Source organism: Bos grunniens, chromosome 26 (genome assembly GCF_055505025.1).
Source record: "Bos grunniens cultivar Pamir isolate PY7600 chromosome 26, Bosgru_T2T1.0, whole genome shotgun sequence".
Classification (NCBI taxonomy): domain Eukaryota; kingdom Metazoa; phylum Chordata; class Mammalia; order Artiodactyla; family Bovidae; genus Bos; species Bos grunniens.
The window spans coordinates 45,670,413-45,690,367 of record NC_141190.1 but is presented as its reverse complement, the minus strand read 5'-3'; the positions used below and the strand labels follow the sequence as shown (position 1 = coordinate 45,690,367).

At 48.3% G+C, this 19,955-nt stretch overlaps 1 protein-coding gene across 9 annotated transcripts in view; it reads left to right on the top strand.

Annotated features, from left to right (window-relative positions):
• The window catches only part of C26H10orf90 (chromosome 26 C10orf90 homolog), a 76,146-nt gene extending 56,448 nt beyond the window's left edge, over positions 1-19,698 (top strand). For 8 of the 9 annotated variants that reach the window (XM_086377682.1, XM_086377681.1, XM_086377680.1 and 5 more), the window contains 3 exons: positions 15,174-15,237; positions 19,378-19,477; positions 19,566-19,698. In XM_086377682.1, the coding sequence (XP_086233808.1) occupies positions 15,174-15,237; positions 19,378-19,477; positions 19,566-19,604 (203 nt within the window). In that variant the 3' untranslated portion in view covers positions 19,605-19,698. Of the gene's footprint in view, positions 1-617; positions 1,302-15,173; positions 15,238-19,377; positions 19,478-19,565 lie in introns of those variants that run through there. The other variant, XM_086377683.1, reaches the window with a different exon arrangement.
• The last annotated feature ends 257 nt before the right edge of the window (positions 19,699-19,955 follow it).

Genomic DNA, 19,955 nt, shown 5'->3' with positions numbered 1-19,955 from the left:
CCCCCCCCCCAGGGCCTTCAGAGTCCAGGCTTGTCCTGGGGAGGGCTGCCAGGATGCCCGTGGTGCCTGAGGTGTGAGGGCCACTTGGCCTCAACAGTTTTGAAGATGCTGCTTGATGAAGATGGTTAGATAAGCGAATGTGTTCTCAACAAATATGAAAGTGTCGCATTAGAGCTCAAAATACGTATACACAAAAAATGGGGTCTAACAGGCTTCCTTTTCAGTCAGCTCCCATCACTTTGTGTAGGAAAAAATGGAGACTCATGAATGTTTGGGAACTCGTTAGGCATGAGACCATTCATCCTTGTCCCCTGGGCCAGCTGCCCTCCAGCCGTGCCATACCGAGGGCCCCAATGGCCTGGAATATCACCATCTCAAATGTCAGAGGGAGGCTGCCTTGTCCCGTGTATTCATTTCCTAGGGCTGCTATAAGAAATGGCCCGAGGCTGGGTGGCTCAAGGAACAGAAATCGATTCTCTCACAGTCTCGAGGCCAGAAGTCCAAAATCCAGGTCTCCCCTGGAGTGATTTCTCCTGGAGGCACAGAGAAGACCCGTGCTCTACCTCTCTTCCGGCTCTGGGAGCTTCTGGCAACTTCTGGCATTTCTTCGTTTACAGTTGCATCATTCTGTTACCCGCCTCCACCCGCCTTGTGTCTGTGTCCAAATTCCCTCCTCTCACAAGGACCCCAGTCATCAGATCATGTCCACCTCCACCCAGCCTGACCTCGTTTTAACTTGCACATACCTGCACGGATCCGATTTCTAAATCAAGTCATAGGGACAGGGGAGGAAACATACCTTTGGTGGGGGAGACAGTTTTTACTCTCCTCCAAGGGTGATGTTTTGCCCCAAAACAGATATTACCCTCACATGTTCACATTCCTTTGACTGAAAAATCTTAAAATCGTGTATAATAATAAAAGATGATGAGACCCAGCCAATAGTTTTAAATAACTGAGGCACCTTTTTATTTACCCAGTTCCAAGATAGTCCTGATGTCTAGAGTGCTCTGAGAGGGCTCCGGCACACGATTTTACGGCCGCTCTTCTGATCCCCGCGGTATTTATGGCTGATGAGAGGTTTACCCTCGTGTTTGTTTGTGTTAGGCCGGCCCACTCAGACAAGTTCTGAAACCAGAGCCTCGTGTGAGCTCTGGACAAGCGCAGGAGTGCTTAAGGCCCCATTAAGCATGTCTACAGGCCGCGTCTCGTCTTCAGCCTGTCTGCTGGCAAGATGATAAAAGCGAGATGCAGATGCTTTTCTTACATGCTAAATTAGTTAATAAATCATATGCGTGAACGAGCTCCCGCTACAGTGTCAAGGCGTCTGATAGAAGGAAGACTTGAATTGCTATTCGAGCTGGGTTAGCTGCCTCTGATCATGGCCCTCCTGGCACAGACCTGAGGGGTTCAGGTGGGGCCCTTAGCAGCTGACAGAAGCCCCATTGAGCACGGGCTGGGGGCAAAGCGTGCTCCGGACGTCAAGGGCAGTTACAGCGAGGGCCAGCGGGCCAGCTCTGCTTCCTGTTGGCCAGTGAGTCCCGGGCAGTCTCTAAGGGACAGGGGCAGTGACATGTGCGTGGGCACACGTGTGTACATGCACATGTATGTGAGCGTTCACTAGGCTCCTGTGTGGAGACGGGGGATTTTCACGACCAGCTGGAACCCGAGAAAGTCCAGGAAGTAGCATTATAAAGGTCCTGCCGGCAGCCCCAGTCTGTTTTGACTCACTCATCATCTATGGCTTGCGTTCCCAAAGCTCACAAATATGTGGCCTCTTTCTTGCCTTGTCTGGGAGCCTCCTGGGCCCCCTGGGCTTGGCTCTAGCAGTGGCATAAGAAGCATCTTCCTCCATCTCTCAGCAAACTTTTCTTGAGGACTCACTCTGTGCTGCGCACAGTCCCTGGTCCTTGGACCTCCTCACCTCTGGGGGAACGCCCTCAGGTAAAAAAGGCAGTGATCTTGGGATTTGCTAAGTGCCTTGGAAGGGGGTTGCCATGGCAACCCACAGGCTGGCCTTGCTCCTGCCGTGGGATATGGCCCTGATGGAGGAGACCTGGTACTGAGAAGAGACCCTGCAGCTGGGTCGTGGGTCCAGGGTGGGGAGGGTGGGGTGTGCTGGGGGACAATGTGGAAGCTGCACAGGGAGGGGTCGCCGAGTGCTCAGGTCAGCTGTGGCTGGACTGTAGATGGGGGTGGGGAGCAAAGGGAGAGATGGGGGCGCCAGAGAGGAGTCCAAAGGGGCCACCAGGCATGGTATATGCTGCTTCCAGTGTTCTCCTCATTCTGTGATCAAAGCTGAGGCTACGTAGCTCCAGGCAGGACATGATGAAGGCGGGCTAGGGCAGGGCAGTGAACACGGAAGGGTGACAGATGCAGAGGTTCTTGGGTGATGGAATTAGTGGAACGTGGTGACTGCCAACTCACCAAGAGGAGATGAGCCTCGAGGAAGTTGGGGAGGAGGCTGGGAGGCCAGCCTAGCTCTCAACCCCTGAGATGCCAACCCTTTAACCAGTGGGTCTCTGTCTCCTTCCCCAGTCGGAGCTTTGCCTGCCCCCTGTCCCTAGAGTGACCTGGGGCTGTAGGCGGGGTTTCCCCTTTGTTTCTGCTCAGCTACCTGGGTCCCAGGGGTGCAGGCTGGTCCTGTTCGAGGGCTGGCTGTAATCTGGTGACCAGTGTTTCAGAACCAGTCCTTGCTCTGCCCTGCAGGACGCATTGGGGGCGGGACGGGCTGAAAGCACGTGGGAAGCACCAGCACAGTACCCACAGGTGGCAGGCGTTTAGCACCTGCGCTTAGTAGGTGGTACAGCTCCGATGCTTTGACCGGATGCAAAGGGCCGACTCACTGGAAAAGACCCTGATGCTGAACAAGACTGAAGGCAAAGGGAGAAGAGGGCGGCAGAGGATGAGATGGTTGGATGGCATCACCAACTCAATGAGTGTGAATTTGAGCCAACTCCGGGAGATAGTGAAGGACAGAGGAGCCTGATATCCTTCAGGCTGTGAAGTTGCAGAGTTGGACACGACTGAGCGACTGAGCAACAACCACAGCGTCACCCACAGGTAGAGGGGCTTGGCCTTTGTCTCCTGGGGACCAGTCTGTGGCTTTGTCCAGCCCTAGCTTGGCTCCCCCAGCCGAGCCCTCCCCATCTCCAGCTTTCAAGCCTCCCTGGATCCTACCCAGACCCTGCATCCCAGACCCCTCCCAGCCTGACTGACACCCCCACCTCCTTTTCCCAGTTGGTCTGACAGGCTGTCCTTCCTTACCCCTGGGAGCATGTGCCATCAGTACCCCCAAACTGCCTGATAGAATTTTGTCTGTCCCTCTTCTCTGCCCTGCAGTGGCCTGCCTAACCTCCCTAGCCCAGCTTAAGCCCAGCCTCAGTCTCAATCTCTCACCTCCAAGGCTCTTGCCGCTGATTCCTGTCACCATGTGGTGACTCTGGCTGTGACGTCGAGCCCTTCACTCATGTGAATCTCTGTCACTCCCTGTATTCATGCCACAGCTGGTCAGAAAGCCAGGCATGCTGAAACAGCCCAGGTCGGCCTGCCTCCATCTCAGTTTCTTTCCCCTGACAATTGGAGTGGTCCTCATGGCTCTTTCTGATGGTCTCCTAACCCATGAATGTGTAGGAAATCCATCAGGAAGATGGTTTCAGGAAGGCCTTTCTTCCAGGAAGCCCTCCCTGACTATCCATCCAGTCTCCACCTCCCCACCTCTGCTACTGGGAAACTCCCATCTCTTGTATCTCTCTTAGACGCCCTACCTCCTTACCTTTCCTCTTTGGATTATAGTCCTGTGAGTATGCCAGCAAAATCTTCCTGGACTCTTAAGTGCCCGTGGGGGCACACTACACCAAGTCACCCTGACAAGCTCTGCTACATGTAGCAAAGCCAAGCAACTTAATCTGAACTGCATTATCCACACTTTCCAAATGCAGCCATTCAAATCACGGGCCAGTAGAGGAGCGGAATTCTCCGGAAGGCACTGCACAATTCCTTCTCCAGCCGATCTGCTTTCACTGATGATTTTTGGCTAGAACAAGTATTAAAATTAATTTGCATTCCCTGAGCGACAAGCTAGAAAAGTGACCCAGCAGATATGAGATGGCTGGAGAAGTCATCGCAGTAATAAAAGTGTGCTGTTCATCACACAGCTAGTACTGGCCACACCATCCCTACAATCTCCAATCTGATCTCCTGGATATTTTTCCATCAATCATCCGAAAAAATATTTGGGGCTAGTTCTCCCATTGCTCACAAAGGGATTTTAAAATGTGCTTATCAGATAAAAGTCAATTGTTACTTCATCAGTCTGCAAAGAAAACAAGAAGCATGATTTAACTAAAAGACTGTTTCCCTGATTCAGAGATATTTGCGTGTTGCTGTTATTGGTATCCTTTGCAGACCAAAGATAAAGGTGTTGTGTGTTGTTGTTGTTTTTTTTCCCCTAAAAAACAGAGGAAGAAAAGATCAATTTATGTCTATTGATTAGAAGTAGATCTGTAGGACAGTGTTATTTCCAATTAAAATAATGTAAGGTAAAAACACAGAATTGCAGAGTGGTAAGGAAAAAAGTCTTTATGGGAACTCGCCCAATTGCCTGGATTTTATTTTCCAAATGATTTCCCTTTTATCCCCCAGTGCAGTTCAGTAATAAACCTTTCAGTGACACTAAGGATATAAATCTACTTGGCAACCAGAATGAAAGTTTATTCATCATCTATAAATCACCATATTTTGTGGTTCTCTAAATAATGCTGGGAAACCCTGGAACTGAGCAAGCAGTGACTCCCAGATCAACAGCTAGCCATTCAGACGTGTTCTAGTTTTGCTGTTTTATGGTGAAGTATGACTTGAGCCATTGCCTAGTTTCTTTACATGACTAATTTAAACTTGCCATTCAGCCCACACACGCACGTGCTCGTGCACACACACACGTACACACACACACATTCTTAAGAAAATGTGAAGGCCGTATAGTAATTTTATATATTTAAAATCCTGTTTTATAGCCACAAATAATAACAATGAAAACTGAAAACTAATTATAACTTGCTAATGTTCTGCAATTGTCACTTCTCGCCCCGGCATCCTTAGGCCTAGACAATCAAAAATACATTCAAGAGGGAGACCAATTCCTTTGGATTATTTTGTAAGCTGTATTCTCTGGGAGGTTTACAATGCCCATGTATGTTAAAGGCACTGATAAGTCCTGCAACAATGAAGCCTGCTTAAATTTGTTTAAGCTTGTTTTCTCTAAACTTCTTTGACCGTGAAATGCTTTTATCTAATTCTCGAGCATCCATTTTGGAAACATAGCTCTAGGAATCTTTGCTTTTAAGACTATCTATTGGGTTGGCCAAAAGGTTTATTCAGGTTTTGTTCTAAAAGATGTGAAGGAAAAACCCTAACAAACTTTTTGGCCAACCCAATACCATGCTTTGCTAAAGAAGCCCCAACTGGAATTTCGATCTGCCATTTCCCACAAAAATCTGAGACTGCAGGAAGAAGGTCTTATTCTCCTTATCTGAATCCCTTTGGTCTGGCAGAGCCAGAAAGCAATGATTGAGGAGCCTGGGGTTCTCTGGGCGGCAGGGGGTGGTGCCAGTTTCACAGGCTGTGGCCAGCTTGCCTCCCTGGAAGCTTGTCCACTGACAGGTGCTGGACCTCTCTCCATGTGGGGTCCCCTGGAATCTGTAACAAGGCCGTCACACTGTCACCCAACGGAGTCCAGCAGAGAAAGAGGAGCCAGTCAAAACCCCTTCAGAAAGCACTCACCAATGTCACAACATGAAATAACCAGGGAGGGTTGTGTTCCCCACACCAAGGGCTGGAAAATGGCAGAGAAGCAATAAGCTACCAGAGAAGTAACTGTGCAACTGGGGCAGAGGCTTGCCTTCCCCGTGATGCAGGGAGCTGCATCAGACGATGCCCGTGGGGGCTCTGGAGCCGGCGACCTGATTGTTGCCACGGCAGGGAGAGTTTCTTCACACACTCAAAATAGGGATGCCAGATTCACTAAGTGAAAATATAGGATGCCCAGTTAAATTTGCTTTTCAGGGCATCAAAACCTCTTTTAGCATAAGTAGGCCCCAAATATTACATGGAACATTATTGTTCAGTTGCTAAGTCGTGTCCGATTCTGCTACATCATGGACTGCAGCATGCCAGGCTTCCCTGTCCTTCACCATCTCCCAGAGTTGCTCAAACTCATGTCCATTGAGTCAGTGATGCCATCCAACCATCTCATCCTCCTTCACCCTCTTCTCCTCCCACCTTCAATCTTTCCAAGCATCAGGGTCTTTTCTAATGAGTCAGCTTCTTGCATCAAGTGGCCAAAGTATTGGAGTTTCAGCTTCGACATTAGTCCTCCCAATGAATATTCAGGGTTGATTTCCTTTACGATGGACTGGCTTGATCTCCTTGCTATTCAAGGGACTCTCAAGAGTCTGCTCCAGCACCACAGTTTGAAAGCGTCAGTTCTTCGGTGCTCAGCTTTCTTTATGGTTCAACTCTCACATCCATACATGACGACTGAAAATCCATAGCTCTGACTCTATGGACCTTGGTCAACAAAGTGATGTCTCTGCTTTTTAATATACTCTCTGGGTTTGTCATAGCTTTTCTTCCAAGGAGCAAGCGTCTTTTAATTCTGTGGCTGCAGTCACTGTCCTCAGTGATTTTGTCTGTCAGTGTTTCCTTTTTTCTCCATCTATTTGCCATGAACTGAAGGGACTAGATGCCACAATCTTTACTTTTTTTGAATGTTGAGTTTTAAGCCAACTTTTTCACTCTCCTTTTTCACCTTCATCAAGAGGCTTGACTAAGGGTATAGGGTATACTTATGCTAAAACTGTTTCACTGTTGATCTGAAATGCAGATTTTCCTGGGCTTCCTGTATAATATTGGGCAATACTTCCTCAAAGCCTGGAAGCCCCTGGAGGGACTTGGCTGTTTTCCTTATCTTTCTTGTTATTGTTTCTCAGTGGTCCTCACACACGAGCAAGTCAGAATCCCCTGCTGGACTTGAGAGCTCACAGGACACTGGTCCAGCCCCAGAACTTCTGACCCAGCTGACTTGGGGCAGGAGTAAGAACTTTCATTTGTCACAAGTTCCCCAGTGATGCTGGTGCTGCTGGTTCAGGGAATGAAGGGGAAGCAGACACCGCCTAGATGTCGGCCTTTCTGTGAAAGCGTCAGCCCCACTTTGAGAACCATGGCCATCTATCTTCTGCAGAGAATAAACAGCCCATTGATTCCATCAATGACTCGATTCTCAGGCCCCTTAGCTGCTTGCTTTGAGACCTGAGGTTACGTTACTGACCTTTGAGACCTCTGCTCATCTGTAAAGAGGAAAACACCTGCTTTCCCGAGTTACGGGATGAACTGAGTCACAAATGGGGGCCAGGGCAGGGGATGCTTGGAGACTGGTGGCTGTTAGCATCATGGCTGCCACTGGCGTCTCCAAGGTTATAGTCCATGTTCATATGGACCATTCCTGTGAGACCTTCCTAGGACCTTTAAGGCAGATGCTGTCCCCGCACAGAGCAGAGGAGGAACAGGAGGCCAGCAAGCTTGAGGGGCCAGTTCCAGGGCACAGAGCACCAAGCTGAGGCCTAACCCGATTCAGGTCTGCAGACTTGGATCCCAAGTGGACACCTCTTTCATGGTGTGGAGGGTCAGGCAGGCCAAAGGAAGTGTCAAAGTTACATCATAGAAACATGATGTTTAATGTACTAACACTTGTATGATTTTCATGAAGCAGAAACCAATGATGATTTCCTGCCATGTGTAGTGAGGTCACTGAGAACTGGGGTCACTAAACCTTAGAGGCTGGTAAAGCTCCCTAGCTCCTTTGGGTCACCTTTAAATTCACCAATGTGCTCATTGTGAGTAATGCTGTACCTTGTTTTGCTGAACCCAGGGGAAAAAATGCACATTTTAGGCAATTGATGGTAGCCCTTGCTGAGGGTTCAGTGTGTGAGTGTCTGGTCTTGTGTGAGGATCTGAGTTGGTCTTCGAGTCTCTGCTACCACAGACAGCCAGGTGAGCTGAATTTGCATGATTTCAGTCTGTTCAGGGCTTCTTACGGCAGACAGCCAAGTCAGCTGAATCTAGAACCATAAAGGACAGGACCCTGGGGGACCGATGGGGAAGCAGCTTATGGTGGAGCTCTTGGGTCTGAGAGAGAGAGCAACGGAATTGTGGTAAGACTCCTTTTAAACAGTTTGACTTGGGGATCTGGTTTTTCTAGCTGGGGAACTGAAGCCGTGGCCCCTGGTCTGCCCATATTGCATCAAGGATTCCACCTTATGAGCATGTGTGGGGAGGTTCGTGGGGTTCCAGAGTGCCTGGTGGGCCCTCCTCATGCCCCTTCCCCACCCCATGCCTAGGGGCAGGTCAGTGTCAGCATGTGTGCACGCTCAGTTGTGTCCGACTCTTTGCAACCCCATGGACTGTAGCCTACCAGGCTCCTCTGTCCATGGAATTCTCCAGGCAAGAATACTGGAGTGGGTTGCCATGTCCTTCTCCAGGGGATCTTCCCAACCCAGGGATCAAATCTGTGTCTCCTGCATTGCAGGCAGATTTTTTATCAGCTGAGCCACCTGGGAAGCGCACGCCCAGGGGCAGACCCTTTCTCAAATCCATCCTTTAGTGCCCAGCACCCTGTGTGTTCACAGAGTCCCCAGGATAGTGATTCTGCTGGAGACTCGAGGGTCAGTCTGCATGTGCAGGAACCAAGCTCTCTGCAGAGAAAACAATTCACTTGCATTAACCAGAAGCCCGTGACGCCTCATTTCTTGACCTGAGCGTAGAAAGAGAAATAGATTTCTCTGCAGACCTCTGGTTTCTTTATCATTTCTTAATTTCGGATGCCTTTACCCGAAGGATCTGAGAGCCTCCTTGCATCTCTAAACTGTGACATTAGTATCTCTCTTTTGGGTCTGAATGGTTATCTGTCTCATTGTTGTAGAGCATTATTTTTATGTAAATGAAACACACAACCTCCACCACTACCCAGGTGCCTGGAATGGGCGGCTCACCATGTGAAACTGTCCTTCAGGGTCCCACAGAAGCATAGAAGGATTTCAGAAAAATGACGATGTTTATCCAGCACAGGATTTTATCATCACAAGAGCACTTTGGGGGTGAACAACCTATGAGTCTTTAACTAGCTTTTCTACGGTGCAATGCACATCATTTAGTTTCTGGAAGGCTAATTAGTCCAAGGTAGACCCTCGGCTGTGGCCTATGTCAGCAAATTAGAGATCCCAGCAAGACGAGCCAAATGGAAATGATGTGGAAGTAGCTGGATTCAACTCCCAAAGACCATGATGCGATTATTCCAGCCGCAGGAAGGCCAGCTGCTCACTGGCTTTGAGACTGACATAATGAACAGCCTCCCTTGTGAGCTTAGAATACACACCTATTGGTGTATTCTAAGGGCCTCTTTTTTAGGGGAAAAACCCTCTAGAGATTTTCTTCCCTAAGACATACCCCATTTCCATTCCTTTGGGTAGGCCATGTCTTTCTTAGAAGATACTGGGCAGTGCAGACTTGGCATCTCTACTCCAAACTGGCTTGTTGTCTCCTGGCTGGATTCTCTCCAACAGGCATCCCTTAGCTTTGGTGTTCGTAAGCTGGGGGAAGCTCATTCTAAAAGATTCTTCAAAGTGCTCAGGGTGACTGCTGCAAATCCGCTTCTGCGAGGGCACTGCACTAATAAATCCAGTGTGAACTTGATTATCATTTAGATTACTTGTTCAATAGGGAAAATGAAGCTTTGCAATCAGAGCTGTAGATAAGGACTCTGTGCAGAGGGAAATGAGCTCTGGCCTCATAAACAGTGCATCACGCTGGTGTCCAGGTGATCCTTGATGCTCTGGTAACACCACTGGCTGGCTGAGTGTTCAGGCCACCTGTCCTGCGTGTGCACACGTGTTTACACACATCAGGTGAGGGTTGTGATAAACACCTGCTTTATGGAGATTAATGTGACGTCAGGCTTGTATTCAGCTGCTCCCCAAGAACAGCCTCAGAAACACCGAAATCTTGGTAGCTGGTTGTTTGCTTACACTATGTGTCTGGCTTTAACTCATGAACTTAGCAATAGGCCAGTAGTTTGGATACAATAATGAGCCAGACACCAGACACTCAGGTTTAAAAAGAAAAAGAATTTTCCAGAAAGACAGAAATGGGCAATTAACTACCTTAGTAATTGTATTAAGGGGGAAAAAAGCCTGCTCTATTTGAATGATAATTGGACATAAATACAGCTTCAATTCTTTCCTCCATATTAGTGAATTAGAATACAGGAAGCTTCAAGGAAAATCCATAAAAGATCCATAAGCTGGCTGAAAATTGTTCTCACCGGTCACTTTAATTTTATAAAGGCAGAATTTCCATTAAAAGGGTCTGGATAGATGGGCTTTCACTGTATCTTTGAGCACAGTGTGTGCAGGATGGTTTCCATCCTGTAAAATAAGGTCCCCAGTGGAGCCCACTGCATATTTCCTTGAAGAGCCGTCTCTTGCTGTAGGCTGGGCCTTGTGGTCTCGCTGTGTTTCTACGCAGGCCACCCTACTCCTGCGCTCCCTCTCACTACCAGGACACCACTTTATTTTTCAAGATTCAGTTCAGCTGTGTCCTTCTGTGAAGTCTCTCCAGTTGCATCCCTTCCCTGATGGACCGCACAACCCCCATGAGCCCTCTCCCTATGCAGATGTCAGTAGTGACACCTGAAGGCCACGTGTATCAGGCTCTCGCCCTGGGCTGTGAGTCCTTTGTCTTACTGATCCTTGAGGCTACTGAGCACCAAACAGGTGAAAGTTAAACAGTCAAATGAAGGGTGGCTCCAACCCAAAGCCTGTTTTTCTTTCCTTTTTTCTTTCTATTTTATTCAACTATAGTTAATTCACAACATTATGTTAATTTCTGCTGTACAGCAAAGTGATTCAGTTATATATATACACATTCTTTTTCATATTCTTTTCCATTACAGTTTATCATAAGGTGCTGAATACAGTTCCCTGTGCTATACAGTAGGGCCTTGGTGCTTATGCATTCTGTATATAATAGTTTGCCCCTCCCTCCCTCCCCCATAAAATCTGGTTTTCTGTCCCACCTTCACAGCCCTCTTTGCTTGTATTCCGTGGGTGTGGCTGAGTCCGAGTCCTCCTATTTCCCGGTTGTGCTGAGCACTGCTTATGCAACCGCAATGGTCTGACCTGTCTCCCTGCAGCCGTGTTTGAATGTACTCTACCCTGTGTGCCTAGTTGCTCAGTCGTGTCTGACTCTGTGCGACCCCATGGACTGTAGCCCGCCAGGCTCCTCTGCCCATGGGGATTCTCCACGCAAGAACACTGGAGTGGGTTGCCATTTCCTCCTCCAGGGGATTTTCCCAACCCAGGGATCGAACCCAGGTCTCCCGCATTGCAGGCGGATTCTTTACTGTCTGAGCCACCAGGGAAGCCCTTATTCCTACCCATTTGGTGCGTATTCTGAACAGCTGCTGGAGCCATCCTTTGGGAATCCAAATCAGAGCCCCTACTTAAAACCTCAAGTGGGTCTCTGTCTCTTACTCTGAAGGAACACTTAACAGACTTGAAATTCTCCTTAATAGACTTGCAAAACCCAACAAGGATGGTTCCTACCTCCAGCAGTTACCAAATGCCAGTGTGTGTGCCCAACACATAGTGTGGCCCAACAATACCCAAAATACAGGGGTCTGGAGCAGAGAAAGCTTTACTGGAGGGCCATATAAGGAAAATGGGTGGCTCGTGCCCCTGAAAAGTCCAAACTCCTCTAAGGGTTTCAGCAAAGCTTTTCTAAAGGCATGGTGAGTGAGGGACGTGTTGGCTTTGGCAAACTTCTTGGTGTGGGAATCCTTTGTTCTCGCAGGTGTCATGAGGTTCCTGTAAACCTCCAACAGGACAAACGTTATTTTCTGCTTTGCAACTTTTCATCTCTATATGAGTGGAGGAGTGTTACACCCTTAAAAGTCAGAACCTTGACAGAGGGCTCTCCTGTATATTTCAGGCTTTGGGAAACATTCTTAAAGCAAAAGCAGTAGAATACAAAGGCTGATGAAACGAACCTAACACAGAGTCAGATGTGTTCTTCCCTATTACACGGTGCCCACTAGAACCATGGGAGATTCTGGTGTAGATCCCAGTGCCCATGCGTGGGAATCACGGCCAGACTCTGCCGGCGGTGGTAGAGTGTGGCCTGGGTGGAGAGCCACAGCGGTCTTTGCTCTCACCTCTGTTCCCCACCTGCCTTCTCACGCCCTCCTTCCTAGCTCTGAAGGGACCATGGCCCCCTGATCCTTCCTCACTCTTCCCTCTACTGGCTCGGGCAGCCAGCTCATTAGGGTCATAGTAACATATATCCTCCCCAAGGGACCTTCCTAACCACCCCCAGGACCCGCTTGACCAAGTGGCCAGGATTCATTTTCATCACAACATTCACCTGATACTTTGTAGCTGATCTGTTCCTTATCCAGCTTCTCCCTCAATCATGAAGTCTCATGGTGGCAAGATCTTATCAGTGCTTTTTTCTTCTGAGCATTCCCTGGAAGCATAGTCCTTGCTCCTTCAGTGTAGGAGGAAGGGGGAAGAGAAAGAAATTTTGGAATGATGCCTGGGAAATTGACCAGCATGTGTCAGGGCTCCCAAAAGATGGATTCTGAAACCACAGGTTGGTGACCACGTTCTGAGATTGAGGGTGTGTCTGGGCAGGGCTGGACAGACTGGTTTGGACTGAAACCCAGCTCTGTCACTCACTCATTCACTGATGACCCAGAGCAGGGGACCCTTGGCCCCTTGAACTTTGATTTTCTGTCCCTGAAATGCAAAAATTACGAGCACATCACAGGGTTGGTGTGAAGACCTATTGAGACCCAATAAATGCTAGCAGTTATTATCACTAGCAGTGCTGACCCTCTGGCGCCACACTGCCCCCGCCCTCTTCCGGCCACCTTCCCTCTCAACGTGCCAAACGTGCTTTTTTCTTTTTTTGCTCTAGTGAGGTCAGGAGCCATTACAACGCATGATGATTTATTTCAAACCACTTCCTCCAGGGAGGCAGAATTTTGTTCTTGTCCTGTCTTCCCTTGCATCCTGAAAGCCTCCATTGCTCATCCGATGAGCCTGGTGCTGTTAGGAAAACTCAAAGTCAACAGCGACCAGCGCAAGGCGTGGGCTGGAGCCTGCCGGCTGGGGTCTGCACTCCTGGACGCAGATCTGCTTGTTTTGCCTACGTCAGCTGCTGGGCCCAGAATTTAAACTTGTGCTGAGGCACAGCAGGCGGAGAAGAGTTCAGAAAAGAAAACCGAGGAGGTACCCAGGACTCACATTCACTTGTGTTTCCTCTTGGAAATGAGACCAAAGCTTCACTGTGGTATCAGGCACTCAAAAGAAATAAATCAAACTGAACCAAAACAAAAACAGAGCTAATATCTGCGGGGAGACCACATGCAATTAAGCTGAGATTTTTAAATGTTTTACAGGCCGTTCATAGCCTTTCTATCCCCCTGGGGCCCCTGCCTCGGTCCACACCAGCCTCTCCCTCATCCTGAGTCGCTCCTGAGGAATGCTGGTTCAGACTGGAGTCTAAGTCTGCAGGCGGCTCCTTCTGCTGGAGTGGGAGTCTGTAGGCAGACACATGTTTGCTTGCCTGAGACCCTGACTGCCCTGGCAACACCCCCATTTCTTTGGAATGCTGTTGGGCTCTTCCTGAGGTCTTGGGTTCTGGCCTGGCCCTGTCTAGATGGAGAGGGGAGGGTGGGCACTGGGAGGTGTCTTGGCAGATCGGAGTCCTCGTGGTGAGGTTGACTCTCCTGGTTCACATGGCCCAATGCCTTTCCAAACACTGGGGATGTTTCCCCTTCACTGTGAACATTCTTCTGATTTCTTTCTCCTTTCTCTTGTTTCTCCTTTGAATCTTGTCTTTGAGGTTGAGTAACGGTACCATCTTTTATGTTTATAACCAGACAGAAGACAAGCTCAGCCACTGTGCCATTTCCATATTGTAAATCACGGCTGTGTTGTAGTTCCCCAGACAGGAAAAGACTTCTTCATATCCTCGCCTCTGGTCTGCCTTCTTGTATATTCTTGAAAAATTCTGCACATTCTCAAGCTTGGGGTATCTGAAGTGGCTCCGCTGGAGTGTTGAATACAGGGAACAGGCCCAGGTGGGGAGACTGATTGAAGCCTGGTGGGGTCTTGGCTGGGGATGCCAGGAGCCTGCCTTAGTTTCGTGACTAAAGGATGCTGAGTCACCACCTACTTCTGCCGAGTGAAGGCTGGCGTGCTGGTTACTATCCAGGTGTTCCGGGCAGTTTGTGTGATAGCCACTCAGATGCATCCCCATGCAGCAAGCACCCCAGGAGCATTTGGGGGTGCCAGACTCTCGGCTAATCTATAGGGCCAAGAGTCTCTCAGGAATCTCTGAGTTGTATCAAAAGGGTACTCACTATTTTTTTTCTTTCTAAAAAAAAAAAAAAACGCAGACCATTTTTATGAGTGCCATCTGTACACATCCTTGCAATTAGCAATGTGTACTCTCATTAAAAGACGTTCCAGACTCGGTGATGTGTAGCCACTGGGCACTTTCTCAAAGGACGCTAGACAGATGTTACTGTTACGTTGCTTTCCGTTATGTTTTCTGACCTTGGAAAGGATGAATTCTTCCCCCTTAGAAAGGGAGTCGAGGCTGGCCATCCATGAGGGAGACGGCACTTGTGAGTGAAAGCTCCTGCTCTCAGTGTTCTCAGAGGCACCGAGACCTAGGGGATTGTTTTGTAGATGGGATGACCACCTCCCCAGCCCCACACCCAGGGTGACACTGAAACACGTTTTTGTGCTACCCTGGCACAACCCCAGTAAACTGTGACTCTTTATTGCTCAATGAAGCCTGCAAAGGAGTCACTGCCCCTGAAGTCTGTTAGAGCTGACCTTGAACTTCATGCTGTATTTGACTGTTGTCAAGGCCAACCTGTAGGTTGTCAATTTTAATACAATCATTTGTGGTCCTGCTGTGTTTATAACAGGCTGATCTTAGATTAAGGATGGATAACAGAGAGTCAAGCAAGCTTGCCATGATGTTTTTCTAGATAAGTGCATATCTGTACCTTCTGAAATTAATCATCTTTCCTTTTTTTTTTTCAGATAACTTGTTCAAACCCAAAGAAAGGTACATTTCAGAGAAGGAGATGCACATGCGGTCTAAAAGGTACTTGGTTCTATTGTGTGAGGTCGAAAAAGTCGGGGAAGGAGGGGTGGCTTGCTGGATGCAGGCTCTGCCCAGCGGGGCCACCACTTCTAGGTCCGTGTTTGAGCTCTGAGGTCTTCTCGGCCGTGAATTTGAAAAGCTGGCCCAAAGGAGCGCAGTTGCCGAATTGCACCTCTGAATGTTGATGTCGTTCTTGGAAAACCCTTAGGAAGGCGGTAGGTCTTGAGTTCTGAACCAGTCCGCTAATTGGTCTCTAGGAGATCCCCAGACTCAACAGAAATGCTTCTGCATGTTCCTGCCATTGCTCTGGGCAGGTGCCGTTTGTCACTGTGCACCTTCACAGGTAATTTCATAAGAGGGGGAGGAGCTGGGTCTCCGGGCCTTCAGGAAAGCTTCCAGGCCTGGAGGTGGACAGTGTGAGGGGGCCACGGAGCCGCAGAGGACCACAAGCTGGCCTTCTTGGCGCCCGGCTGCCGCAAGCTCTCCATGTCCTGCTTGGCTGGTTGCAGTTCTGGACGCCCCCTCTTTCTCACCAGTACACAAAGGCTGCCATTCTTCCCGAGCTCGGGCCTCCCAATCCACACGTAATAACCCGGCAGAGTTCGCCAAGTTCATGCAAGTAACATGTCATTAGTTTATAATAAAGTATCTGGCACTAGGGGGAATTATAATAATTAAACCAAACTGATAGGGCAACTCAGAGAAACCATTGAAATAGGAAAAGTACATTTCTCCCCACTCCAGGCACAAAATCTCTGCTTTTCCCATGATTATATTGTTTCCATGATCATTAGCCAGCTTTGATTATCTGTAGGGAACCTCTCTGTGAATTTAAAAAAAAAAAGTGTCAGTGAGGAGGAGGGGAACCCTTCCATTAACCACTGGCTTCACAGTGTTCTAACTGGGCGTTTGAAAGGGCCACTGGGGGTCGAGACCTGCTGTTTCAGAAGTATGAAGCCGTGTATACCTCATGCTCAAAGTATTCCTCTTTCAATTTAGTGGAAAATTCAGCCAAATGGTCCCCTCCTGGTCCCTAAACCCAAAGCCACTATTGTGGAGGCTTGAAATTAAAACGCTAGCTCTCAAAGCGGCATCTGTGGACAGAGCATTGTCCTGTCATCTTACTGAAGACAGAACAGCCTCCGAGAGGATCAGTGGTGCTGTGTCCCCCATCATGACTTCCCTGGCTGGAAGCCGGGGCTCCTTGGATACAGTCAGTGAGGCATCTACGCTGTGGTCTCCCCTAAGTGGACTCAGACCTCGGCTCTCGGACTTCACTCCCCCATAGAATTATAATGGAGCTTTCTTTTCTTTCGTGTTCTTTGTTATTAATTATGTTACTAAATTGCACTTTCATTTTAAAAATTCAAGCACAGGAGAGAGAACTGAAGTCGCTCATGACCAGCTATCCCCTCTCCTACCCCATTTCCCCAACCTTGTCCTGCCTCCAAAGACACCATAGGTATTGGCATCCTTTATACGCTTCCAGGCCTTTCTCTCTGCCTGAAAACAGACATTTACTTGTTACATATACAATTGTCTAATTTTTGACCATAAATGGGATCATGCTATGTATTATCTTTCTGTAGCTTGCTTCTTTTACTTTATGTCTGTGGGGTCTTTCTATGTCAGAAGATATGGATGACTTTCTTAGCTGATGCAGAGTGGTCCATTGCATAAATTAACCACAATTTGTTAAGGATGTTCTTTTAAGAAAATACTGTAGAAGAATCTCCAGGATTGAGGCCTAGGAATTTTTATCCTGAACACCCAACATGGTCAGATGGTTAAGATGGGGACGATGTGTCTGTATGGGTGCAGGAGGATTTCCACTGGGGAGCTTTGGGACATGTCATCTTTCCTACTGATCCTGACGGCCTTCTCCTGGTTCCTTCTTGAACAGATCCTGGGCTTGGCAGTCATGTGTGCACTCATTAATTCATACCATGCTGATGCCCTCTGTGCCAAGCACTCTGATGGGTGTAGGCAGTGCCTGGGTTACTTTATGCTGTGTGACTGGGGGCCAGTGTGGCAAGAAGTCAAGCAGACCAAGGCTGGGCTCCCAGCTCCTCATTCACCAGCTGAGGGATGTCACTGGCCTCCTGACCTCGCTGGGCCTGGGCTCCTCACTCCCATAACAGGACACTGTGTGTCTCTTCCACCTGGTGTGAGGGCTGCCTGGGAAACTCGTGTCAGATGATTAGACTAGTAAGGGGCCCTCCTACACTTTGTTGGTGGGAATATAAATTGATATAGCTCCTATGGAGAACAGTAAAGAGGAGGATCCTTAAAAAACGGAAAACAGAGCTACCATATGATCCTGCAAGCCCATTCCTGGACATATACCCAGAGAAAACTCTATTTGAAGAGGTACATGCACCCCAATGTTCATAGCAGCACTATCCACCATAGCCAAGGCATGAAAGATACCTCAGTGTACATCAACAGATGAATGGATCAAGATATGAAACATACATACAATGGAATATTACTCAGCCATAAAAAAGAACGAAACCATGCCATTTGCCACAACATGGATGGACCTAGAGATGATCACACTACGTGAAGCAGGTCAGACAAGTGTCATGTGATGAAAGCCACGTATACGTGGATTCTAAAAAATAATGATATAAATGAACTTATCTGCAAAACAGAAATAGACCCACAGACTTAGCAAAGAAACGTGTGCTTACCTGGGGAAAGGGTGGGGGAGGGATGAATTGGGAGTTCGGGGCTAACACATACATACTGCTGTGTGTAAAACAGAAAATCACCAAGGAACTACTGTGCAGCACCAGGAAGTGGACTCAGTACTTTTTAATAACCAATCTGAAAAAGAATACACATACACGTATAAGCTAAATCACTGCTGTACACCTGAAACTAACACAGCACCATAGATCAGCTATACTGACCACAGCCATACTGTAAATCAGCTGTATATTCAGTAAAAAGATAATTTCAAAAGATAAACTCGTAAAAAAGATGATTAGCCTAATACCCATTAACCAAGACGACGTCTTGCTAATGTTGCCATCATCAATCTTTCCATACTTTGTAATTATTATTTTAATTGGGGAACATGTTAAATTTTGTCGGGCTTTCAAACATGAGGGAAAATAAAAGAGATGATCAGCCACATGTCACCGGTACAGCATCCTCAAAGCTCAGGCTGCAGTGTCCCCTGTCTGTCCATGGATGCCAGCCAAAATCTTGTTTGCATCAGTACATACGCAGTCTCTGTAGGGAAGTAAGAAGGAAGGGCCCAGAAGGAGGCTCCCTAGGCCCTGCTGGTATCCTGGAAGCTCCTGATTTTGCACCAGGACAAACATGTGATACTTATGCCTAAGATGAGTTTGGAAACATCTTCCTTAGGAATGCAGTAGGTGAAGAGGCAGACACGCACATTTTATCTGTGGGCTGCTCCAATATGACCCCAGCTACGTTCATAGATTCGCCGCTCCTTTTCCAAGGCATAGGAAGACAAAAGCTGAGAGGCAAAAAAAGTATTTGGTAAAAAGTAGGTTTACACTCAGGGGGCTTCCCAGGTGGCTCAGATGGCAGAGAATCCACCTGCCAATACAGGAGTTGCAGGAGACACAGGTTTGATCCCTGAGTTGGGAAGATCCCCTGGAAGAGGAAATGGCAACCCACTCCAGTATGCTTGCCTGGGAAATCCCATGGACAGAGGAGGCCGGTGGGGTACAGTCTGTGGGGTCACAAAGAGTTGGACACGACTGACTGAGCATGCATACACACACACACACACACACACACACACACACACGTGTACACTCAGAGTGGCCAAAGCAGTAGGCCTGGCATCTCTCATTTTACAAGCAAGTGGTCAATTATCACAGGGGGTGGAGAGAAAGAAACCTGACTTCTAAAGAAATCCCTGGCTCCTCCAGCTCTGCCCTGGGTGGGGCCCCATCTACTGCATGGCCCCCGCCTGGGCAGCCCTGTCTGCAGACAGACAGGGGAGCCCCAGGTCTAGGGGTCTCAGAGACGTGGGGTGGTCCAGAGCCAGCTGATCTGCCCTTTGAAATGTAAGCGCCTGCTGACAAGACAGGAGGCAGAGCCACGGCAGACGCCCGCTGTCTCGCTACCATTTCAAAATGTTTTCTCAATTTGTTTCAGAATCTATAATAACTTGCCGGAAGTTAGGAAGAAAAAAGAAGAACAAAAGAAAAGGGTGATCTTACAGAGTAACAGACTCCGGGCCGAGGTCTTCAAAAAGGTAACGGCCCGGCCGCCTGCAGGGGTGACGTGTGTGTGGCGCCCAGATGCTGAGTCTGAACTTGATGTCTCTGTCTCTGCTTCCCCAGCAATTACTGGACCAGCTCCTTCAAAGGAACGCGGTGTAACCATGGGCTGCCCCACCGACCCTCTACCTGGACCTGGGATGACTTCAAACGCTGGATAAACCATTAAACTTAACCATATCTTCATGACGTGAAACACTTATTTTACTTCTGATGTGTTTTGTTTTTTTTTTTCATAAAGCAAAGCATAGCTTCCTGAGTTGCTGACCTTAACCAAGCAGAAATGATAACCCTTGAGGAAATGGGTCTTCAGACTGCAGTGGGGTAATCAACCCCATGGAACCCACCTGATACAGTCCTTTCTTCTGATGTGTACTCCCACCATTTCCACCAGGCACAAAGGCCTTCTATGCGCTCATGGGCTTAGATCCCTGGGGACTGGCTTTTTTTTTT